At 36.3% G+C, this 21,800-nt stretch overlaps 1 protein-coding gene across 3 annotated transcripts in view; it reads right to left on the bottom strand.

Annotated features, from left to right (window-relative positions):
• rftn1b (raftlin, lipid raft linker 1b) overlaps nucleotides 1-21,800 on the bottom strand; it is a 135,365-nt gene that overhangs the window by 64,463 nt on the left and 49,102 nt on the right. For 2 of the 3 annotated variants that reach the window (XM_039688751.2, XM_039688748.2), the window contains exon 3: nucleotides 9,753-9,933. In XM_039688751.2, coding sequence (XP_039544685.2) covers nucleotides 9,753-9,933 — 181 coding nt within the window. The remainder of the gene's footprint in view (nucleotides 1-9,752; nucleotides 9,934-21,800) is intronic. The other variant, XM_039688750.2, reaches the window with a different exon arrangement.

Here is a 21,800-nt window from a genome sequence, read left to right as displayed (position 1 = left end):
ACTCGTAAAATTAGAATATCGTGCAAATGTTTTTTTATTAAAAATTTTAAAATATTTTTTCAAATAAAAATGTATTCCAGTAATTCAACTTAAAGGGTGAAACTAATATATTATATAGACTCAAAGTGAGATATTTCAAGCCTTTATTTGTTATAATAGTTTACAGATATGAAAACCTTTTCACAATATTCTAATTTTGACTTTGTTGTTTTCATATCTGTAAGCCATAATCATCAAAATTATAACAAATAACGGCTTCCCTTACGAAAAAGAAGTATATTTCAAGTTTATTTTATGTAGTATACTTAAGTAATGTTCAAGTATATTTTTAAGTATACATTATGTAGTAAGTATACTAATGTCACTATGTACTAGTAGTAAACCTGTACCGCTTGGGACTAAATGGCCCACTTTTAGTACATAAAAGTATACGTTTAAGTGTACTATAAGTGTAACAGTAAGTGCACAACTAGTTGATAATTATGTATCTCATGTGTACTGCAAGTGAATTTATGGGTATACTAGTAGTTTACTTTTTTACTGTAATACTTATACAAGTATACTTTGAACACTTAATTATACTTTTAAGTATTTCTGGATCAAAAGATTGAGTACAAGAACAGGACAAATATACTTGCTTTTCTCTCAGTATAAGTACACTTAAGTGTAATTTGAAGTATACTTCTGAGAAGTACAGGAAAAATAAACTGAAAGTATACTTTCTTATTTTTAGTTTAAAAGAATTATACTAATGGCACACTTAAAATAAAGGCTTGAAATATCTCACTTTGCATGTAATGAGTCTATACTTTCAGAAATAATGAAATTTTGCATGCTATTATGAGTTTCACCTGTTTATAGTATGTAGTGCTCAAGTTATATTGATTACTAACGCTTCTTTTTTGAGCTTTTCAGACACGATCACCGTGAACCGTTGCATGCAAAAGAACCGTATAACGAGATTCCCCTTTTGTGTTCCCGAGAGCAACACACACCAGCACGAGGCTGAGCAAATAAAGACTTCTCCACTGTGGATGAACTATTCACGTAAAAGGCATTGCATTTCTCTCCTCCAGGCGTAATGTCCGGCGGGTTAAACAGCAGCAACTCCGACAGAAAAGCTTTGCTCACGGGAGTGCTGCTTCTGGGAATAAAAAGCTTAAAGCATCACTGATCTACACTTCCTTCAGATTCAGTTCGCTCAAAGGTCTGTCTCAGACATGCATCTTACACACAGCTGGGTTGCACTGTTGCCGAATGCCTGTGTGTGTGTGTGTGTGTGTTTTCACCTCTCTATCTTTGCCCTCAGGACTCACGATATCACTGTCAGATTCAGCACCGTCAGGTCTGCAAGTGATATTGCCATGACAACAACCATGTATCCCAATCTTTAATCATTGCATTAATAATGTATCACATCTTTCTTGATGTCAGCTTATTTACCGAGCCGTGAATAATGTTATTCAAGCGTAACGGCCTTAATGGTTTCGGGTCCGTACCGGTACCCCTGCGAGGTGCTCTGCAATTATCAAAAAATGATGCATAAATCACCCGCCCTCGTCGCTGAAGTGGAACTGTAAGTAAAATTGAACATGGGTGGCTTGACGGTTGACATTTGGAGTTATAAACATAGTCAGCAACATTCAGCAAATCGCTTTTCTCGACTGATGTTTGCTTCCGGAGGAGCTCCGAGTGAGTTTTGGAGGGGAATAATCCTGATGTGGGAGAGCTGGGCCCGGGTCAATATTAAAATACAGCTTTCACAAAGATGAATCAAGGGTGCACGTAAATAGAGCCGATATTGGGCATTTTCCAAACTATCGGTATCGGCAGTCATTATGGCCGATAAATTAATATTTCACAAATAAAAAAATAAAAACGGACGAAACACGCTATCGAAACATGCACCATGTCATGAGTGTTGGAGTTGTATAGTTTGTCCACCTGAGGGCGCTCTACACGTCCCTTTTTTTTTTCTTGTTCAACACTTTTGACAATGTGACTTTAAATTTCTTTAAAGGGGACATATCATGCAAAATCCACTTTTTTTGCCCTTAAATGCATTTTGTTGTATATTTTGAGTGTTTATAAGTACAGAAAAGATGAAATTATTCTCTTCAGGTGTTTTGTTTATATCTTTATATTCTGTTTTGGTCATATTTTTCAACCTGTTCAGATTTTTCGGTTCTCTATGACGTTTTTTGAACCACAGCGTCACCGTATTTGCAGCGGAACTGACGAATAAGGACATCGACTACCGGTCCAACACTTTGAGCAATCCACCATTATTATTTCTCGCTGTGATTTTGTAGTCCGAGCTCAATGATGCAGACGTTACGAGAGGGCAAGTCAAAATGTTCGGTTGTTGGATGTACGTTAGTGACCTGAAGCACTTCAACAACCTCCGCCAGTATAACGAAGGGTTTGCCGATCGACTTTGTCTGAATGAGGGGTAACGTAAATTCCTTCTATCTTTGGAGACGACGAACAGAGCGTTTCGATAAGCTGTAAATATCGTTAATAAAAATAAAGTACTTTACTTTCTTAAAACACATGGTGGTCATGGTTTAGCAGTACCTTTGTCTTTCTTTGTTTTTGTTTTGAAGACCGCTCGTTTCGCTAGATGAGACCCTTATTCATCGTCTGGTGTCGTTTAAAGCCCTTTGAAGCTGCACTGAAACTCTCATTTGGACCTTGAACCGTTTGGTCCCCATTGAAGTCCATTATATGGAGAAAATCCTGGAATGTTTTCATCAAAATCCTTAATTTCTTTTCGACTGAAGAAAGAAAGACATGGACATCTTGGATGACATGGGGGCGAGTAAATTATCAGCAAAAGTTTTTTTTAAAGTGAACTACTCCTTTAAAGGAAAATTTATCAATATTTATATTTACTCACTTTACGTTGTTACAACCTTTCTTTGTATGTAGTAAACATCACCAATAAGGTGTATACTGATTTGAATCATTGAATATCAGTGTATTAGTACATTAAGTTTATTTCATGTTAATGTCCTGCTGATTTTAGTGGTTGAAATACTGATGCAGGATCTGAATATGGATAAAAAAATATCAAAAAATATCACTGTTGAAGTTCTAATCTGCATATATCTATAGTATCAGGTCTACTATTTCTAATATGTGTCTATTTACTTCTTTCTAAGGAAGCTCTCTGGAAGGATTTAACTAGCTTAACCAAAACCTAAACCAGGCGATGACCAGCTTGGGACCATTAGAAGAAGATTTCCCTTCTTTCATCCCTCCTCCTCATTCCCTTTGTCTCCTCCTCTGGACGTTTTTGGGTCTGTTTGTTTCTGGAGCGAGTGAGAAATGGCCACATGAAGGTTTTCTTTCATCTGCACGTTTCCTCTCTCTCCGCTGATTTCTGGGATTGGCAGGGGAGGAGTAGAGCTGTGCCCTGTTTGATATCTCGCCTCTCTCTTTCTTTTCTCCGCAGGTTTGTCCCTCAGGGCCGACGCTGATGCGAGGAACTGTCTCCACAGTGACAGACGCCAAAGATAAAGCATCAAAGGTTGGCAGCCGTCACGATACTATGATTCCTCCCAACGCGCGCACATCTACACACACGTGACGCAATCCAAGTCTGATCTTCTTTCGTTTTGTTTTGCTCTCGGCCTCTTGAAGACAAACAGAAGTCTTTGCACATCATGCATGAAACATGACTTGTTAAAGGAGTAGTTCACTTTTAAAAAAACTTTCGCTGATAATTTACTCGCCCCCATGTCATCCGAGATGTCCGTGTCTTTCTTTCTTTAGTTGAAAAGAAATTAAGGTTTTTGATGAAAACATTCATATAATGGACTTCAATGGGGTCCAAACGGTTCAAGGTCCAAATGAGAGTTTCAGTGCAGCTTCAAAGGGCTTTAAACGACTCCAGACGATGAATAAGGGTCTTATCAAGCGAAACGAGCGCTCATCTCAAAAATAAATAAATAAGTTTAAGTTTTATAAGCTCAAATGTTTGCCTTGCTCTGTTCTGTGATGACTCTCCTGTTCGAACTCGTTCGTCAAAATGAAAGAATCCTTTTTCGAGTCATGACTCGAAGGGTCCTTGATTAGACCCTTATTCATCGTCTGGTGTCGTTTAAAGCCCTTTGAAGCTGCACTGAAACTCTCATTTGGACCTTGAACCGTTTGGACCCCATTGAAGTCCATTATATGGAGAAAATCCTGGAATGTTTTCATCAAAAACCTTAATTTCTTTTCGACCGAAGAAAGAAAGACATGGACATCTTGGATGGCATAAGGGTGAGTAAATTATCAGCAGAAGTTTTTTTTAAAGTGAACTACTCCTTTAAAGGAAAAACTATCAATATTTACGTTGTAACAACTTACGTTGTTACTTTACGTTGTAACAAACTTTCTTTCTTCGATGGATTGCATTGCAATAGAAAAACTTCAGGAAAATATATTCACACTGCTATCTCCCAAAAACAAAACAAAAACTATAAAAGTGGTCTATATGACTACAAATCTTCTTCATTTGATTGCTTTGTGTGAGGATAAGACACACTATTTACTACAAATGTTCACCTCCATGCTTAAATCTCATTCATGCTCGAGTAAATGTGTTGTTCCAGGTTACATTTAGTTTAAAAACACTTGACAATAAATAATGAAGTAACACGTATGTGTGTGTATTCATTCTAGAATATTTAAATTAACACTGACTCTCATTTAAAAGTTTCGTTATTTTTTTATTTAAAGACCTTAAACTGATCAAAAGTGACAGGAAAGACATTTATTATGTTACAAAAGACTCTGTTTTAAATAAATGCATTTTTTTTGTTTCTTAAGCATCAAATCATCATATTAAAGTGATTTCTGAAGGATCATGTGACCATGAAGACTGGAGTAATGATGCTGAAAATCACAGGAATAAATTACACTTTACTATATAATCACATAGAGAATAGCAACTTTAAATTTACTGAATGCAGCCTTGGTCAGCATGATTGAAACTACAGTATACATACATTTTTTTATTATTTATTGTCAATGATTCTTAAGGTATTTTTGGTAACACTTTACAATAAGGTTCATTAGTTAACATTAGTTAACTACATTAGTTAACATGTACAATATGTGTACAATACTTCTTCAGCATTTATTAATCTTAGTTAATATTAATTCCAACATTTACTAATAAGTTATTAAAATCAAAGGTTGTATTAGTTAACATTAGTTAATGGACTGTGAACTAACATGAACGCACAATGAACAGCTGGATTTGTATTAACTAACATTAACAAACATTAATAAACACTGTAACTAATGCATTGCTCATCGTTAGTTCATGTTAGTTAATGCATTTACTAATGTTAACTAATGAACCTTATTGTAAAGTGTTACCGTATTTTTAAAATAGTTTTTTATTATTATTTTATTTAATAAGCTACAGTTACAAAATACATTTTTATGACTAAAATAAATATATATATTTAAATGATATATAAATATTTCTACAAAAGCACAGCAAATCTTGAGTGATTTTATTTGATGTTCGCGATCACTATGAGTGTCTACAAGGACTTGTTGGATCAGCTGTTCCTTTAAGATGAGCGACGGAGTGTGTATATGACTTTAATAATGAGTTTTTGCATGAACATTCTTGCTTTTCAGTGCGTGACGCCGGAGCATGAGGAGAGGTCGTGCCGAGAGTTCATCCTGACGTGCGCTGAGGTGTGTAATGTTCATCATGTCCCTCACGCAGGGCTGCTTCACACATACAGCAAGACCATAGAAAAGATCAACACTGATATACAGAGGACTTCTTCCTTCTTGGTTTTTATATTAAAGCCTATTTTGCCAGGAATGTGTTTCAGGATTTCTGGTGCAATGAGTGTGTCGTCACTGTCCAGCATCAGAAGCCACATCTTCCATGCTTATCTGGAGCCTTTATGTGCATTTAAACCGAAAAATGGGCTCCTAAAACACTAGAGGCCGGGGGTTCGGCATCATGTCCACAACGCTGAACGTCAAACTAAATTTGCTTTATGCTTTTCATCTGTTTAATATAAAATAAGAAAAAAAACATCACCCAGGGAATCTCCCCTTAGAGGTCAACAGGGTCAGACACATGCCTAGAGACTCAAACTTCACATGTGTGATTGTGGCAGCTGCCTGTGGTGTGTGTGTGTGTGTGTGTGTGTGTGTGTGCCCTTTACGCTGCCACCGCAGCTGGTCTGGACACTGTGTGTCGTGATATTAAAAATAAAAGGATTACAATGTAAAAGATTATTATCGTGTACATAAAGATATGGTGGAATCTGGATTGTCTCGTAGATGATCTGCTTGCGCTTTAACCTCACACACACACACACACACAGCTTTAACTCACAGGTGGGACGCTTGCCATTATATTTTTAAAACAATAATATCTTAGAAAAGACCTTAAGTAATATTAACAAACTATATATCATTTGAAAGCTTACAATCTCTAGTTTCCATATTTGGTGACTGATTTTCAAAATAATTTACACAGGAGCCATAATTTATCAATATTTTCATACTCATAAAGCGTGTTCAGACCTTTATTTTGAAATAGCGATGAACATGAAAAATCATGAAAAAAGTTAGAAACCTCAGTTTGATTTAATGCCAAGGGTTCACAGATAGCATCCATTCAATTATTTTAGAAAAAAAAGGTCTGAAAATGTTTTAAATATTACCAAAAAAAATAATAAATTCACCATTAACGCGCATGCGTGTTCTTTGTATGTGATTCCTAGAGGTTGAATTCATATCAAAATCTGCCAAACTTCCCATATACTACTTCTGAATAGGATTTCTACTTCATAAATTGTGTGAAATTTGTGAAAATAATGGTTCATATCACTCAAAACACACATGGAAATGGAGGCGCCCTTATATGGGCTGTAATGGAGTCTGGTTGTGCCCTAGTGGAAGCGTTCAGTACTGCGCCCAAACTAAATCTCACTGAAAGTTCATTTTTTGAGATATCAACCTAAAATTTGAAACACAACTTGTTCAGATTTTTGGCTTTGATTTTTCTGCAGTTTTAGAGTAGCCCAGGTTTTGAAAATATATATTTTATATAAAATGTGAATAATTATTTTTTTTTTACATTGTACATTTCTATAAACTCAAACGTATATAACTTTTGTTCTGTTTCACTTTCTTAATTTATTTCACTTCGAGAAAAATCTGCCAAGTGTCTTCTTTAAAACGAGACCAATCTTACGTCTATATTCCAAAGCAATCTTGAGTTACAACCATTTAAGTTTGAAATGAGCATTTCCAAAAAAGGGAGGTGACAGTTAAGAGGTTAACCTCATGCACGAGCAGATCCATTTGCGCTCTGTTCAGTTTTTCCACTATCAAATGCCGTCATGTGAATAGCGAATCCGCCGCGGCGCGAGCGCAACTGGCTTTTAAAGGGAATGGGAGAAGAGACTCTGATTGGTTTATCGCACGTTACGCCCAAAACCAGTGTTGCCAACTTAGCGACTTTGTCACTATTTTTAGCGACTTTTCAGACCCCTTTAGGGACATTTTTTCAAAAAAGCGATTAGCGACTTTTAGACAAACCTCAGTAACCTTCAAATGTTGCCAGTACTGTCCTGCGAGCGTCGTCACTCTCTCTCGCTGCGTCTCCCCTGTTCAGTGATTGGCTGAGAGGAGCGCACGGCCGCTGAGCTGTTTTTCCACGGACTTATCACTTACCTGCTTTTCTTTTGTTTTATATTTAAACAATTTAGTTTGATCATTTTCACTTTATTTCTTTTCTTGTGCTTGTAACCGTAACACTACCTATCAGAGTTCATCCGCTTCTCTCTCGATTCAGATAATGTTCCACGTAGGCCTATAAAAAATGTAATCATTCACTATATTATAGCTACTCGTTCTATTGTCTGGCAACAAAAAAGATAGGAAATGAAAACAGCTTTATTTGACTTTCAGCTATAATAGAGCATTAATTTAGTGAGAAAACGCACTAGGCTGACAGGACGCAAGTACGACGTGATGACGTAATTAATATGCTAATTAGCGTATGACGTAATCTAGCGACATTTAGCGACTTTAGGGAAGGCCTTAGCTACTTTCCTTAGAAAATAGTTGGCAACCGTGCCCAAAACACACCCGTTACTCATTAAGAGAACAGAGACGACACTTTTAGACCGTGCACCGGGAGCGCCGACCATTTCTCCCGTCGTTAAACTAGCAAAAGTGGATTCGGACACACAAAGTGCACTAGTGCCGTGAGCTTTAGACCATGCGCTTAGATCGTTAAACACACAAGTGATTGTGGCAGCTGCCTGTGGTGAGTGTGTGTGTGTGCCCTTTACTCCGCCACTATAGCCAGGCCACTCTGGACTGTGTGTGTGTGTGTGTGTGTGTGCCCTTTACTCCGCCACTATAGCCAGGCCACTCTGGACTGTGTGTGTGTGTGTGTGTGTGTGCCCTTTACTCCGCCACTATAGCCAGGCCACTCTGGACTGTGTGTGTGTGTGTGTGTGTGTGGTCCAGCAGAGCCGCCGGCAGGGAGTGGATGTGACTTTGAGTCGCTGCCACTGTTTTGCCGGAGGATTATCGAACCGCTCTTTAACATTCACCAACTCTGTGTGACAGACTGTAAAGCGTGTGTGGTTTATACTGACCACTGTGTGAATGACATGCACAGCAACCAATCACAGGTTGTGTTTTTACATGACATTGTGGTCTGTACGTCTGTGATCATCTGTACTGTAATTGGCCGCAAAGTGGATGGACTTTTTAGTCTGCCGGTTGGTATCAGAAGGCGAGTACACTAAAAAATGCTGGGTTGTTTCAACCCAATTTTGGGTCAGATGTGGACAAACCCAAATGTTGGGTTAAAAATGTAATTTGAAAATTTAACCCAATGGCTGGATTTGGCCAAATTTGACCCAAAGTTGGGTTGAAACAACTATTGTGTGAAATTTTAAATCAAAACTGAAGGCTTATTTGTTTGAAATAGCTTTTAATCGATGATACAGTCAGTGGCATGTCATCTGTTTATCGTCTGCTATTTGTTTTTATTTCTTTTATATTGATGCGATGTACAGCACATTGGTCAATTGTTGTTGTTTTAAATGGAGACATAAAGTGACTCTGATATTGACTTCTACTGGTGGAAATTCAGCTTTTAAAGGGGTGATGAACTGAGAAATCAAATTTTCCAAGAGCGTTTCATCATATTATGAGAATATCCTGTAAGTTTCAGAACTGAAATGTTAGTCCAATAAAAGCTTTTTTCAGCAAACGACTCGTGGGGAACTATGACGACAAAGAGGATAAAACCCCACCCCCACAGAAGAAGATCGACGCCTACTTCAACACGGCCGGTTTAGCCCCGCCCACCGATTCGCGCATTACACGCATAGCTAAATAAACATAGATGAAACTCATTATAATATGCAAAACTGTTATCCACTCACAGTGCGAGACGCCCATAAAAACCCAGCGTTTTTCAGCTAGGCTCAAAACTTGGGTACAAAATAGCCTATTTTGATGTTTTTGAATGTAAAAACCAAGCAAATGTCATAAGTTGACCTCAGACAACAATGTAAAGCCAGTTCATGACCCCTTTAATGTCTGATGAGCCATGAACCACACCGCCAATCCAAACTATATGCTAATTGTCAATGGTATTTGTCGATAGTGGTCCTGACAGAAATGACCCCTGTAGTAAATGTCAGCAGCACCTGCGGAGTTCATGTTCCCGTCGTGTGTGTGTGTCGTGACCCCACCTGTCGGAGACTCTGATGAGCACGGCCCGGTAGAGCTGGCGCTGGACGCTGGCGGGCTCGGGTCCACACGGGTGAACGAACGGGTGCACAGCGCTCAGAACGAAGCCCTGCTGGTAGAGATCCTGAAGCTGAGACGGCAGCTCTCTCACCGAGGACACACACAGCGTCGACGTCCCATCTGCTGGAGGACACACACACGTGAGAACAGCGCATCACACACGAGAAATGCTTCTTTTTGAAGGGGTGGCATAATGCCCTTTTCACAAGATGTAAAATAAGTCTCTGATGTCACCAGAGTGTGTGTGTGAAGTTTTAGCTCAAAATACCCCACAGATATTTTTATGTTAAATAAATGTCATTTTTTGCATGTTAAAATTGTCATTACCAGACCTTATTTACTTTAACTTTAATTGTCATTACCAGATTTTAAGCATGTTAAAATTGTCATTTTTTTGTGTGTGTCCCTTTAAATGCAAATGAGCTGCTGCTCCCGGCACAGGGGGTGGAGCTTCAAGAGAGCCTGTCGTTTGACCTCACACACACACACATGCACTGAAAATTTATGTTCAAACAAAGATGGAGAGACTCAAGAAGAAGTGACAACTTGTAGAAGCAACAGGACATTTCTGAATGATTAGTTGATGAATTGATGAAGCTTATGCGTCGTTATCTTCTAGTCATTGATTAGCATATTCTGTCATGATCATCTATAAATTGCGTTCCTGGGGGCGTGGTTTATGCAAATTTTAGGGTTAGTGATGTCAAGTACAAGAAGGAATATTTAAAGTCACCACAAAATCAAATTTGACAATTCTCTCTCTCTCTTTCTACAGATTATTACAGATTTTATTATAAATCATTTATCCGTGCACACAACTGTCTGCAAACTGGCGTTTAGATCCCAACTGCCGGAGGACACACATGGGTGAGAACAGCACATCACACACACACACACACAGCATTCTGATGAGAAATCCTTCTTTTTATGTAACGTAGTTTTAGCTAAACAGACGTTGCGATGCATAGGTAGGAATATTTTAAATCAAAATTTACTATTTTTTTTTCAGATTATTACCGTGTTTATTATAAGTGATTTATCCGTGCACACAACTGTCTGCAAACTGGCATTCAGAACCCAACTTCTTACGATCCAATTAATTAGCCAAAGGCAAAATACATTGTTGGTTTCATAACACAAACCGTTTCACTCAGATATACGTCGCAATTCGAAAAGGGACGAATATTTAATTTTCAGTATGCATGAGGATAAATTATTTTATAATTTTTTCAAAACATTTAACTATAAGAAAAATGTCAAGCAGAGGCTTCTATAAGTATTTTTTTTTTTTAATTATATATGTGTATATTTTCGAAAAACATTTAAACATGAAAAATGCCAGAGGCTTCTAGGATTTTTAAAACAAAACATTTGACTATTATTATTTTTTTTTAATTATTATTAAAAAAAAAAAATTTAATTATTATTTTGTTTTTTATTTTATTATTTTAAAAGATAAATAAAACAATTTTTATGTTCTTGTTTATTTTTTATTTTATTAATATTATTTTATATATATATTTTAATAAAATTTAAAGAAAAAATGTATATATATATATATATATATAAAACATTAATTATAATATTTTTATTTCAATCATGTATTTATATTATGTTCTTGTTTATTTTATTTTTATTTTATTTTATTTATTTATGTTTATTTATTTTTTAAATTATTTTATATTGGGTTTTTTTAAAAGAAAATTAAAAAGTAAAATAAAAAATGTGATATATAAAAATGGCAAGCAAAGGCTTCTGTGATTTAAAAAAAAAGTATTTATTTATTATATTTTTATTGTACAATAGACATGAAAGTATAGAGCATGTTTTAAAGATGTGAATCACTTTATAAATCAACATTAAAATCATAATGCCACTAATTCATGAATATTTAATATAACCCCTATATGTATTTTTAGGCACTGGACAGTCAAACAGTTTGTTGTTTCCCAATGCACTTTTCTCCGGGAGGATTAGCTAGTTTGTTTGCGATGTACTGAAGCACGGCTCGCGTTAGCAACTGTGCCTGACTGACCTTGTCTATGATTTAATGGGCCTGGTGAAATATCCAATTAAATGTGATTGTTTATCTGGACGTGCGATGAGAGTCTTTTACACAAGAGCTTTTCTGACAGCCCAGTCACGCCCCGCTCTGGCTGTAATGAGATAGGCTGAGTGACCACACATTTGGAAGTGGGAGGAACATTTTCCCCCATTTTAATCTAAAGTCTTGTCTGGGCATAATGGGAAAAGAGAGAGGAGACGTGCAACATAACAGACAGAAAGTGTCAGAATCGCCCAGCTGTGCAACAACACATCAGATCAGTCTCTCAACGCAATCCAGACGGTCATATGCTAATGAGAGCGCAAGACTGGGGGAAAACACACACACACACACAGGTCTCAATGAGAGGACAAGAGGTACATATGGTTTAATAGCACACATTTTGAAGATAACATTTGTGAATTGATTCTATAATGAGCGTTGTTTACATGTTTGAATGACTTGAATAGCATGCTGACTACACAAACGCTTTGTGCATTTTTATAAGCATGCATGAAATACCCAGATTATCTAAATAGAAAAACAATGCAATGCAGTTTCTGCTAAAACCTCTATTTCTGTGAAAATGATTTTCGTAGGACCAGTACAAATATCTAAACAATCTCAAATCAAGATACACTTCCCTTAAAAGCAAAATAATGTCAAATATTAAAGTCTTGTTTTCTAAAAAAAAAAAAAAAAAAAAGTTAGATTGTACTATGCCAATGCGATAAGAAAACAAATTTATTGTTATTTTAAGTCACTTAAACGCAGAAAACTTTATATATGTCATAATTATGTACACGAATGTGGAAAACACTATATTTGAAGCCTTTATTTACAGTTTAAAGTATTTGAATGCATTAATTATGCCTTGTTCTCATGAATAATTGTAGCCACATTTATATAATAATATTATCTATTCATTGAACACCTTTAGAAATTATAATGCATTAAAACATTATTTTTTGTTAGGAATAGATACAATGTACATTATGAATACCTTTATAATGCATTATACATGAAAGTAAAGTGTTAATTTTAATAACACTAACAATATAGAATTACTGGAGAAGAAAATAATTGAGATGCATGTATTGTGATGATGCATGCTAAAGGCATTCTGTATAAAGTTAGTAAGTTGTTATCCGAACACAGTCAGGGACTTGGACCTGGTTAAACTGGTTTGATGAATGAGACGCAACTGTCCCAGAGAGACAGACACTCTCGCCGTCATATAAACCAACACAAACTGTTGCCCGGAGTGAGTTTGGTCCAAAATAAACCCAGTCGAACGGTCAATGATGCTTCCCATACTGTGTACGTCACGTGTGTGTGCAGTTAACTGGAAGAATCTGACACTGAACTCAACTTAAAGATGAACAGGAAGTCATTTAAAGTCATGCCGTCAAGCTCTAGACACTCGTTCTGCTTTTTAAAAATCTTAAATCTATTTATAGCGCGATATGTGTGACTCGACAGCAGTTTTGAGAAGCGGTTTCTCAGCTAAAAATGCCTCGCTACCAAACAAACAATATATTCCCAGAGAATGATCTCAGATCCAGTCATGCTTGCAGATTTATCAGGGTCCCTTGCAAATTGAGCAATATTTATCTGTTGTTTTTGCTGTAGATACAGACTAAAAGTAGCTTTTTGCACCATCTGCTGATGCCGGGAGAATTAGGAAAATTTACCAGCCATGGATTTTTTTTGTATTTTATATTTTAAAGTGCCCCTGTGGTGAAACAATCCAGCTTTATGTGTCTTTTTAATATGCTTTGAAGGAGTAGTTCACTTTGAAAAAACTTTTGCTGATAATTTACTCACCCCCATGTCATCCAAGATGTCCGTGTCTTTCTTTCTTCAGTCGAAAAGAAATGAAGGTTTTTGATGAAAACATTCATATAATGGACTTCAATGGGGTCCAAACGGTTCAAGGTCCAAATGAGAGTTTCAGTGCAGCGTCAAAGGGCTTTAAACGATTCCAGACGATGAATAAGGGTCTTATCAAGCGAAACGATCGCTCATTTAATAAATAAATAACAAAGTTTTATAAGCTCAAATGCTCGCCTTGCTCTGTTCTGTGATGCGCGTTCGTGACTCTCCTGTTTGAACTCGTTCATCAAAATGAACAAATCTTTTTTCGTATCATTTGGTTCATCCAACGGACCAAATGAACGAGTTGACTTGGGAAAAGATTCGTTCATTTTGATTAAAGAGTTCGAACAGGAGAGTCACGAACGCGCATCACAGAACAGAGCAAGGCGAGCATTTGAGCTTATAAAACTTAAACTTTGTTATATTTTTTTATTAAATGAGCGCTCGTTTCGCTTGAGACCCTTATTCATCGTCTGGTGTCGTTTAAAGCCCTTTGAACAGTTTGCAGTTTGCACTGAAAACAAGGTCCAAAGTTTTTGGACCTTGAACCGTTTGGACCCCATTGAAGTCCATTATATGGAGAAAATCCTGGAATGTTTTCATCAAAAACCTTAATTTCTTTTCGACTGAAGAAAGAAAGACATGGACATCTTGGATGACATGGGGGCGAGTAAATTATCAGCAGAAGTTTTTTAAAAGTGGACTAGGCTACTCCTTTAAGACACATGTGTGCGTTGATAAGTGAACAGCATTGCTGAGTATTTCCTCCTTAAAACTGCAGTGAACCAAAGACAGTCTCAAAAACACACTTTGAAATCGCTGGTGTTTCTGACATCACAAACCACCTTATAACCAATCAGATCAACGTGTGATCGTCAACCAGTGGATCTCTGAGTGAGTGAGTGGAGGCGGGGCTCATTTGCATATTCCACGTATACTAAATGAGGCAAGGGTGTCGAGTTACATTCAAGCTATTTTAAGGCATGAAGAATTTTGTTAATTGAAAAAACGTTTAAATATTTAATTTTGGTGATCAAAGATGAGTTTTAGTGTGGAATACATTATTATTATTATTGACTACAGGGGGATTTTAAGTACTTGTCTATACTTTAGTTTTGGTGGATTGATGGAAGGAATATTCAATGTGAAAGTCACAATGTGCTATTTTGCTGTATGTATAATGTATATAAATTTCCCTCTCGTTTGGCACTTTGCGAGTGTTAATTTTGCTTTCTGGCTCTAAAAATACAAAGAGGAGACAAAAAAAGCGTAATTCCAAAGTTCTATTGTTAAATAGCACACACACACACACACACACACACACACACACACACAAAGGGCGCTTCAGGCAAATCATTGGCCAGCTAAAAATAACCCTGGATTGCTCAATCATATTCTCCACAAGCTGTGAGATAAAACCAATGATGAGAAAATAGTCCACAGATACAAAAGCCTGCTAAACCGTACACGCACGGTCGGATCTGTTTAAGTATAATTAATCCTGGTGTGTTTGATTTGATTTTTTGCTTTGTGTGTGTAAACAGTGACTCTCCCCTGAGGCAGATGCATGCTGGGTTTGCCCTCTCACATTCAGTGTTACCCGCTCTCCGCTATGTGCGCTTTCTGTGTCTTGTACACAAAAAAATAAGCAACAAATTTGATCACATGCCAATGGGAAAACACACATCGGGATGTTGCTTAAGTTGGCCTTAATCATTCCCTTAATGGCGAAGTCTGTGATACTAATAATAACGTGATACTGTCGCTCATCCCATAGGAAAGACGATTCATCACTATAACATCTCAATAGTTTCTCATAGACATTAATGACAAGAAATGGAGAGCAAGTGCACAAGTCTCAGATAACCTCACATTCAATTCACTATTATTTGTATAGCGCTTTTTTTTTTGCAATCAATATTTTTTATTTTGAGTTAATATACGAGATACAAATCAAGGCTCACTGAACTATATACAAACAGATGCCATGAAAACTCTCCACATATAAGAAAAAAAATATATATAAATATATATATATATATATATATATATATATATGAAGAGTTCAGATGCAAAAGCCTCTAAGTGCCATTTGAAATTTTCTTCTAAAATGATATTTTTTATCAAGCTTGTATATTTAAGTTCAGTAATTTCACTTAAATGATAATGAAGATTACCTATTAATTGTCATTTAAGTGAAATTACTGAACTTAAATATACAAGCTTGATAAAAAAATATAATTTTAGAAGAAAATTTCAAATGGCACTTAGAGGCTTTTGCATCTGAACTCTTTATATATATATATATATATATATATATATATATTAGGGCTGTGCAAAAATTAATTGCGATTAATCGCATCCAAAATAAAAGTCTGTGTTTACATAATATATTTGTGTGTGCTGTATATAATTATTTTGTATATATAAATACCTATGCATGCATGTATATATTTAAGAATTATTTGCGCTTAAATTCTGTATATATATATAAATACATAATCTATATTATATAAATATAAATATTTTATATATGAATAACACATTTTCTTAAATATATACATGCATGTGTGTGTATTTATATATACAAAATAATTATATACAGCACACACAGCCCTAATATATATATATATATATATATATAAGAGATTACAGAGAGAGGGAGATGTAGGAAGTCAAAATTGTATAGCGCTTTTAACTTTACAGAAAATGCACATTATATTGTAGAGAGATCTTATGTTAAGTTATGGGTTTTAGAAATGCCATATATACAAATCACAGTTAGCTAAAAATTTATTAATTTATCTATTTAATTTATAAATGTATTAATCCATCTTTGTTTCCGCAGTAGTATCAACTTTGATATTTTTAGGTCAAACCGTTGTTGTCTGTCAGTCATATAATGGAGGTCTATGGTCACCACCTCAAAGAGCATGCATAGAGAAGTCCAAATTAAACATGATTTAATGACTCGTAAATGTAAGAACACACTGATGGCCTAAGACACGAAACGAGCGGTTTGTGTGAGAAAACAAACAGTGTTTATATCGTTTTTTACGAGTCATTAAATCATGTTTAATTTGGACTTCTCTGTGCATGCTCTTTGAGGTGGTGACCATAGACCTCCATTATATGACTGACAGACAAGAACGGTTTGACCTAAAAATATCAAAATTGAAAATACTGTGGAAACAAAGACACCTGCATCTTGGATGCCCTTGAGGTAAGATAAAACATATCAAAAATTAATTTCAAAGTGAACTATCCCTTTAATGCAGCCAACCTTAATGATTATCACACTTTACAAGATACCAAGTTTAATGTGAGTTAATTCATTCCAGATCCATTGCGTAATCAATCTCAAAGCTCTTTCCTGTTTTAGATGTGAAATTTTTTAATATTTGTCTAAATAATTATCCAATTTTTAGGTCTGAAGGAGAGATAAGGACTGCATTTTTGAGCAATAACATGTTCCTCCTGTCTGGTAAGTCTGTGATTTTGTCTCAGCCTTGGGTAACGTTCATTAACGTCAACATTTTTTATCTGGAAGAATTATTATATCAATTATTTGCAAATAGCAAAGTTGCAGGGGAAATGTGACATTTAGTGGTTTTAATAATATTAGTTTGCTTGCGAAACTCCACATCTGAAGCTGTATGCCACTGTAAAAGTTTATATCCTGTGATTAATAATGGTAAGAGTAATAATGGTAACCCTTGCCCAAAGACATTAGACACAAAAACTCAATTACAGCGGCAGACTGTGGCCGATGCCGCAGAGACTATTAATAAGAAATGTAATTATTTTTACATTAACTCTAATACACGACCCATCCAAGAGTGAATGATTACTCAGGAATACATACGAGCTTGTGGGTTTTTGTTAGGATTGCTCTTTTCTGGTTCTTCCAGGCCTCAAGTGCATCGCTTTCGGCATCAGAGTCAGACAGACGTGTGTTTCCACCAAACACTTTAGATACACAACTCATATAGGGCTATGCATGTGACGTCACCGGTCACACAAACACTGAGTGCCAGAAACACTGAACATTCAGTTTTCAGCGTGAATGCTGCGAAAAACACATCTAAAACAGGCTTTGAGATTCACTGTGTAAAAATACACCTCGGATTTCTCATCAAATATATTTATAGACTCCCGAAAGCTGCAGAACAGAGAAGCAAATGAATCTGAAATTCACAGAAACAACTGGATCCAGGCAGAGAAAGCTGGATTTGCAGTTTTCATTTTGTGTCAATATGCTGAATTCAGCGGTAAATCATACCCTGTATGTTGTATTGTTATATTGAATTGGAAATTCATCAATTAAATATTTACCATCATATTTTCTGCATAATTGGACGTTTTTAATGAAAAACTGACAAAAAAATATACAAGTTTTAGCACTGGATGATACGATATAACATTGATCACACAGATTAGACCCTGCTATATTGTATTTATTAGTGGTGTAACGATACCCTCATGTCATGATTCGATAAATATCATGATACTGAACGCGCAACACAAAACAGAGCAAGGCGAGCATTTGAGCTTATAAAACTTAAACTTTGTTATTTATTCTTAAATGAGCGCTCGTTTCGCTTGATAAGACCCTTATTCATCGTCTGCAATCATTTAAAGCCCTTTCAACAGTTTGCAGTTTCCTGAAAGTGTCATTTGGACCTGGAACCGTTTGGACCCCATTGAAGTCCATTATATGAAGAAAAATCAAAAACCTTAATTTCTTTTCCACTGAAGAAAGAAAGACATGGACATCTTGAATGACATGGGGGTGAGTAAATTATAAACACAAGTTTTTTTAAAAGTGAACTACTCCTTTAATGATTTGGAGAAAATATAACGCACAATATGGCGGAATAAGTTAATAATAATTAACGAGCCAATCTTGATGCAAGATTGGTGAACAGCTTTGGAGAATTTGATGTTTCCCCATTTAAAGCGATTGGAGTTGTACTTGCGGTCTCAGTGCCGTGAACATGAAAGAAACGGGATTGGAACGAATGAACCGGCAGATACGGCTTGGTTAGCGTTCTGCCGCTGGGAAAACGCGGTTCAATCCTGAATTTGCAATGAGGTTTGGAGTAAAGATCTGTGGGAAGGAACTGCTAATGTTTTACAGAACGTTAGGCAGTTCCGCACCATTTTATCTCATGACTATTAATAACATAATACCTTAGTTTTAATCATCTGGAAAGATCCGGCGAGATAAACGCCATGTATAACGTGAGGCATCTGTGAAATATGTTTGTCTGTGTCTCTAATGAAACAGGATTATTTTGCGATGTCGTGTGTGGAAGTATTTCTTGAGGCTTTGCTCTGTGGAAGACTGCTTTATGTCATTAGTAGTCATTGCTCACAGTCGGCACACGAGCCCCAGGGCACCCCGGCACGCGTTAATTACTTCACTAATGACCCTTTGTGAGAGAATCAAGCTGTGGCTGTGGAGCCGTTCCCAAATCTCTCTCCTCCCATCATCCCTCCCCTTCATTCCTCTGATATCTAGAACCTCTCCATTGATCCATTGACCTGCTTCTTTCCTTCAACAACAGTTTTAAACAATATAAAGAGGGCCTGATATTGCATTTTGCATTTTTCCTCATATTTTCCATTGTTGCGGCTCCTCTCTTCCTAGTCTGTCAGTAAGTACTTCCTGTCTCTATGAAGCCCCTCCTTCTGAAAGCACACTGTGCTCTGATTGGTCGGCTGGAGCAGTGTGTTGTGATTGGTCAAGTGTGTTTGGGAAATGTTCCGCCCCTAATTTACCACAACCGCCAGTTTAACACACTACTAACTAACTCAACCAGGCTCCGCCCCTTTATTCTGCGTATGATGGATGACTAAAACTAGAAAAGCAAAGATACATTTTGGATGTTAGGTTAACAAAGTTTTGAAGTTGTATATGATAGATGGATGGATGGATGGATGGATGGATGGATGGATGGATGGATGGATGGATAGATAGATAGATAGATAGATAGATAGATAGATAGATAGATAGATAGATAGATAGATAGATAGATAGATGGATGGATGGATGGAAGGATGGATGGAAGGATGGATGATGGATGGATAGATAGATCGATCGATCGATCGATAGATAGATGGATGGATGGAAGGATGGATGGAAGGATGGATGATGGATAGATAGATAGATAGATAGATAGATAGAAGGATGGATGGATAGACAGATAGAAAGATGGATGGATGGATAGATGGATGAATGGAAGGATCGATAGATAGATAGATAGATAGATAGATAGATAGATAGATAGATAGATAGATAGATAGATAGATAGATAGATAGATAGATAGATAGATAGATAGATAGATAGATAGATAGATAGATAGATGGATGGATGGATGGAAGGATGGATGGAAGGATGGATGATGGATGGATAGATCGATCGATCGATAGATAGATTGATAGATTGATAGAAAGAAACAGATAGAAAGATGGATGGATGGATAGATGGATGAATGGAAGGATCGATAGATAGATAGATAGATAGATAGATAGATAGATAGATAGATAGATAGATAGATAGATAGATAGATGGAAGGATGGATGGATAGACAGATAGATGGATGGATAGATAGATGGATGAATGGAAGGATAGATAGATAGATAGATAGATAGATAGATAGATAGATAGATAGATAGATAGATAGATAGATAGATAGATAGACAGACAGACGGACGGACGGACGGACGGACGGACGGACGAACGGACGGACGGACAGATAGATAGATAGATGGATAGACAGATAGATGGATGGATGGATAGATGGATGAATGGAAGGATGGATAGATAGATAGATAGATAGACAGAAAGACAAATGGATGGATGATGGATAGATAGATAGATAGATAGATAGATAGATAGATAGATAGATAGATAGATAGATAGATAGATAGATAGATGGATAGATGGAAGGATGGATGATGGATGGATAGATAGATCGATCGATAGATCGATCGATCGATAGATAGATAGATAGATAGATAGATAGATAGATAGATAGATAGATAGATAGATAGATGGAAGGATGGATGGATGGATAGACAGATAGAAAAATGGATGGATGGATAGATGGATGAATGGAAGGATCGATAGATAGATAGATAGATAGATAGATAGATAGATAGATAGATAGATAGATAGATAGATAGATAGATAGATAGATAGATAGATAGATAGATAGATGGATAGACAGATAGATGGATGGATGGATAGATGGATGAATGGAAGGATGGATAGATAGATAGATAGACAGACAGACAGATGGATGGATGATGGATAGATAGATAGATAGATAGATAGATAGATAGATAGATAGATAGATAGATAGATAGATAGATAGATAGATAGATAGATGGATAGACAGATGGATGGATCGATGGATGGATGGATGGATAGATAGATAGATAGATAGATAGATAGATAGATAGATAGATAGATAGATAGATAGATGGATAGACAGATGGATGGATCGATGGATGGATGGATAGATAGATAGATAGATAGATAGATAGATAGATAGATAGATAGATAGACAGATGGATGGATCGATGGATGGATGGATAGATAGATAGATAGATAGATAGATAGATAGATAGATAGATAGATAGATAGATAGATGGATGATGGATGGATAGATAGATGGATGGATGGATGGATGGATGGATGGATGGATGGATGGATGGATGATGGATAGATTATAAAGAGGAATATTTTTGACGTGTTTGTTCCCGAAAGAAACTCAAGACTACAATGGAGGTGTTTCAGCATTAAAAACACCACATAGACAAATAAACAACTTTAAAATCTTGCTTTTCACAGACTTTACTTTTTTTCCACTAGTAAATACACGTTTGATGCCTTATTTCCACTTTTCGAACGTTTTGTAAATTTAAAACAAATCCCTCTTTAAGCTGATATGCAAGAGACAAGAATGAGTTCAGAAAAAGGCGGATTTGAGCTCAGGTCAGTCACATCAGAAGCTAACACAACCCACATTATTCTCCACACACTGATGCTGTTATCGT

This window comes from Pimephales promelas, chromosome 12 (assembly GCF_988280905.1).
Source record: "Pimephales promelas chromosome 12, fPimPro1.hap1.1, whole genome shotgun sequence".
Taxonomy (NCBI): Eukaryota; Metazoa; Chordata; class Actinopteri; order Cypriniformes; family Leuciscidae; genus Pimephales; species Pimephales promelas.
Note: the sequence above shows the minus strand (reverse complement) of the source record. Positions and strands in the feature narration are given on the sequence as shown.